Genomic DNA, 4231 nt, shown 5'->3' on the forward strand with positions numbered 1-4231 from the left:
CATAACAAGCCTGTTAAATCTCCTTAGTCTCGTAATTTTGTGTTATCTCTTAATAATAAAAAAAAGGTGTGGTAATTAATGCTCTCTCTCTCTTCTAAAGTCCCTCTTATTCTCATGTACTTTTCCATATAAAACCAAGGTTTCTGATCAAGTATGAACCACCTTGTGTCTCCTTTGAAATGAAGAAACTTTTATGGAGTCTGACTCTGTTTGGTGTCTTCTTAATCCTCCCTGTTAATGGGGTGATGGAGTATGATAAAATGGAGAAGTTCACAGATTTTAATGGGACAAATGTGTATCAGACCGAAAATGATGTCAATTCCAAAGCAAAGGTTACAATGGTAGGACTCACTCTCATTAAAAATGCTGCTCTGAGATCAGCAGGTAACATCTTCTATAACACGATCTGATTCATTGAACCATATCCTTTGATAATATGTTTCTTGCTACTCACTTTTTTGAACATTGATTCATTATATCATTCGAATAGCATTTTTTATTATTGCAGTGTGTCTAGATGGAAGTCCTGCTGGTTATCATTTTCATCCCGGTTCTGGTTCAGGAGCAAAGAATTGGCTCGTTCATTTGGAGGTTTGTTGCATCACAAAGATAAGTCTCTCCTAATAGATGTTAATAATATTAGTCGTACATGATTTCATTTGATGTTTTGATAGGGAGGCGGATGGTGTAGTGACACTGAAAGTTGTGAATACAGCAAAAGAACTAGTCACGGATCGTCCAAGCATATGGAGAAAAAGATACCTTTTACAGGAATTCTAAGTGACAAAGCCTCCGAAAATCCAGGTTAGTGTTGAAATCACTATGTGTGATGTCTATTTCTGTTTAGGTTGCTAATACAAATTAAATGTTTGTTTGCAGACTTTTATAACTGGAACAGAGTAAAAGTTAGGTACTGTGACGGTGGATCCTTTATGGGAGACAATGAAAATAAGGTTAGCCAAGTCTAAAACATAAGTTTGAGGGATTACTGTTTGTGTACTATGATTGCTATATGTTACTTTTTTCTACGTATTAGGATGCAAAACTTCAGTTTAGAGGAAAGCCAATATGGACTTCTGTTATGACAGATTTGTTGGGGAATGGAATGGAACATGCAAAGCAGGTAAACCATAGTTGTTGTTTTCGTGTATGCATATGTCGTGTAATATCGACTTTATATATGTCACATTAGGGTCTGCTCTCTGGATGTTCTGCCGGAGGCCTTGCAGCAATATTCCAATGTGATGACTTTAAGAGTTCACTCCTTTCTTCCACCAGGGTAAAATGTCTGAGTGATGCTGGCTTTTTCGTTGATGCGTGAGTGATTTTCTAGCCAACTTCTTTTAATAAAACTTTGGTATATATTGAATTGTTTTGTAATTTATGTAACTGAAGCACCGATGTCTCTGGAGATCGATCTCTGAGACAGTTATACACCGATGTAATAGAATTTCAGGTACGAGCACATAAGATTTGCAATGTTACATGTCTGGAGTATACTCATATGACAATTGTGTAATGTTTCTACAGAGTATTACAAACAATCTCCCTAATGACTGTTTAAATCGTCTTAATCCAACTTCGGTATATGTTTTCATCTTACATCTTCTAGCTATCTTTATAGTAAAAAAAATGAACTAGATCTCATAAGAAAGTGTACTCATGCTTCAACATTTACAGTGTTTTTTCCCACAAAACCTAATAAACCAAGTCAAGGCTCCATTGTTTATTCTAAATGCTGCATACGATTCTTGGCAGGTTAGTTTATCATCTTCTTTAATCCTCAGCTCTATCTACAAACGTCAAAATATATCTTTTGATACAATGTATTCCTGCAGATCCAAGAGAGTTTAACTTCTAAATCTGCAGATCCAACTGGAAGTTGGGCTGACTGTACATTTAACATCGCCAAGTGCAATGAATCCCAGATCAAGTTCTTTCAAGGTGAAACATGAGCCAATAATGTTCTGGCTTTTTGATAAAACCAACTGAGCTAGTGCTTTCAAAATATGTAATACAGAGTTCAGGACTCATATGGTGAATTTGCTCGGTGGATTCAAAGAGCAACGTAAGAATGGAGTGTTTCTTAACTCGTGCTTTTCTCATTGTCAAACAGAGAGCCATGACACATGGTATTCCAAAAACTCTCCTTCGGTTAAGAACAAGGTAGGCAATACTATTGGTTTTTACTACAGATCATGATTCGTGAACTACAATATAATCCGCCAAAACAATCAATTGAAAAGATGGGAAAACATCCAAACTAACACCTTTAGCAGCCATTCTTTTTGAACTTTTGTTTTGATCTAATTTTTTAGACTGACATCAAATACAAATTCCATGCTAGATTTAATCATGTTATTTCCATTATACTATCTGTGATAATTTTGTTTTGATTTAAGCCCAATTATTAATGATGTTTGTTCCATATACTGAAACAGAGGATTGCAGTTGCTGTGGGAGATTGGTTTTTCGAAAGAGGAGGAGCAAAATTCATAGACTGTCCTTATCCTTGTGACAAGACTTGCCGCAATTTAATCTAAGAAAATAAATTTGTTTTGTGTTTCTATTTTTTTGGCATTCAAATCTTTCTTTCATTCTTCTTTACAATAAAAAACCAAAATAAAATAGAATTCCTAAAACGATTTATCTAACCAAATTGGTAGTGTAAAATTATTATGAATATTGCTATTAGAAAACTTCGAGCAATACGTGCCAATAATTTTTTATTTTTTTTGCACTAAGTATAAGCTGATATCAAAAGGTCTTGAAAAAAAGCCTCACATATCGAAAACTCCCAAGTGTTGTGAACGCATGTCATTCTATTGGTGCATATCATCTTATTCACTAGGTCAGAATTTTTTTTTTTGGACTAAATTTGAAGGTCAGAATTGTGGCAAAAATCACATTACATTTTTCAGAGTATTACCTAAAAGCAAAGCTTTAACCTCTACACGCAGGGAAGAGAGACTACTTCAAATATTCCTACCACTCATCATTGTATTTTCCACTCCATTTGTACTACCAATTAAACCTTTTCCTGTAAAAATCTAATGGTTTCCAAACCCCATTAACATTACACCAACCATTATAAACCAAATTACGATGTTGAACAGACTCTTTTGTATATTCATTTTGTCCCCTCCACTAATTGAACATCTTCCCAATAATATCTTATATTCCCGCCATTTGTAGGATCTCTTGATGGAGTAATCTTTCTAAAATATTTTTTCATTCCTACTTTTTCATGGATAATATCCAAGGAAAAATGCGATGAAAATGCCTTTTGGAAGTGTTCAAACTAAATAATCCAAGTTATAGAATATTGAAGATATTTGAAAAAAACCTAGGTTGTAGGATGTTAAGCTAGATGGGCTTCAAACGTAAAACCAATTGGTAATAAGTGGAGTGGTCTGTCTATCTTATATATTACTAAAGATCCATTCCAACATCCGATCCGATGTATGACACTTTGTGTCTAATATAGAAGACCCTAGATAAAGCCTAAGTTTTCTGTGCATAAAGACATTCAAACGGACTGTGAATAATTGATTCCCTATCCTCCTTCTCACATGATCCACATTGACAATTTATCCGATACATTAGATTTTTGATAAGACCCATCATATAAGTGTATCCGGCCAAATAGCGAGAAGAGAGGCGGTTGGAAAAAGAGATATAGCCGACTTTTTCCTATATAGAGAAAAACTCATTTGGAGGATGAAACATTCACAAACACACGGAATCAGCACAAGAACATGGTTTGTATATGTTTTATTGTTATATTATATATTAATATAATATTTATCTAATTAGCATTCACCTGTGTCAGTATACTATTGTATTCATATTTATATTTTCTTTGGAAAAGAAATAGTTCTTTTCATCCATAAATTCAATGTTTTTAATGATTTTTCTTTATTAGTTTATTTTTTTTATATTAATTATTAATGATATTAGAAAAATTAGAAAATTACTTATTTTATACTTTGAGAATTTTCGTAGATGTATTGTTACTTTAACTATTTTAACAGTAATTTACCATTTATTTTATTTTAAAATGTACGTTGGATTATTATACCACGAATATGTATTTTTGGTTAATATTACTATTTTGCTTTGGATTTTCCATTTTATTATAATAGTTACCATTTTTAAGTAAGTTGTCAAATTTTAATATTTATTTTGTTAGTTTAACTTATATATGTAAAATTAATTTAGTTCTATACTA

At 32.8% G+C, this 4231-nt stretch overlaps 1 protein-coding gene across 1 annotated transcript; it reads left to right on the forward strand.

Moving 5' to 3' along the window:
• Positions 1–143: 143 nt before the first annotated feature.
• On the forward strand, positions 144–2666 carry LOC106321475 (pectin acetylesterase 2-like). Its single transcript, XM_013759736.1, has 12 exons — positions 144–384; positions 509–591; positions 675–804; positions 880–953; positions 1037–1123; positions 1193–1317; positions 1396–1456; positions 1531–1584; positions 1681–1758; positions 1839–1944; positions 2021–2166; positions 2442–2666. The coding sequence occupies exons 1-12, from the start codon at positions 180–182 to the stop codon at positions 2541–2543; spliced, it is 1251 nt and encodes a 416-aa protein (XP_013615190.1). The 5' UTR covers positions 144–179; the 3' UTR covers positions 2544–2666.
• Positions 2667–4231: the final 1565 nt, after the last annotated feature.

The sequence above is a fragment of the Brassica oleracea genome, unplaced genomic scaffold (assembly GCF_000695525.1).
Source record: "Brassica oleracea var. oleracea cultivar TO1000 unplaced genomic scaffold, BOL UnpScaffold01737, whole genome shotgun sequence".
Lineage (NCBI taxonomy): Eukaryota > Viridiplantae > Streptophyta > Magnoliopsida > Brassicales > Brassicaceae > Brassica > Brassica oleracea.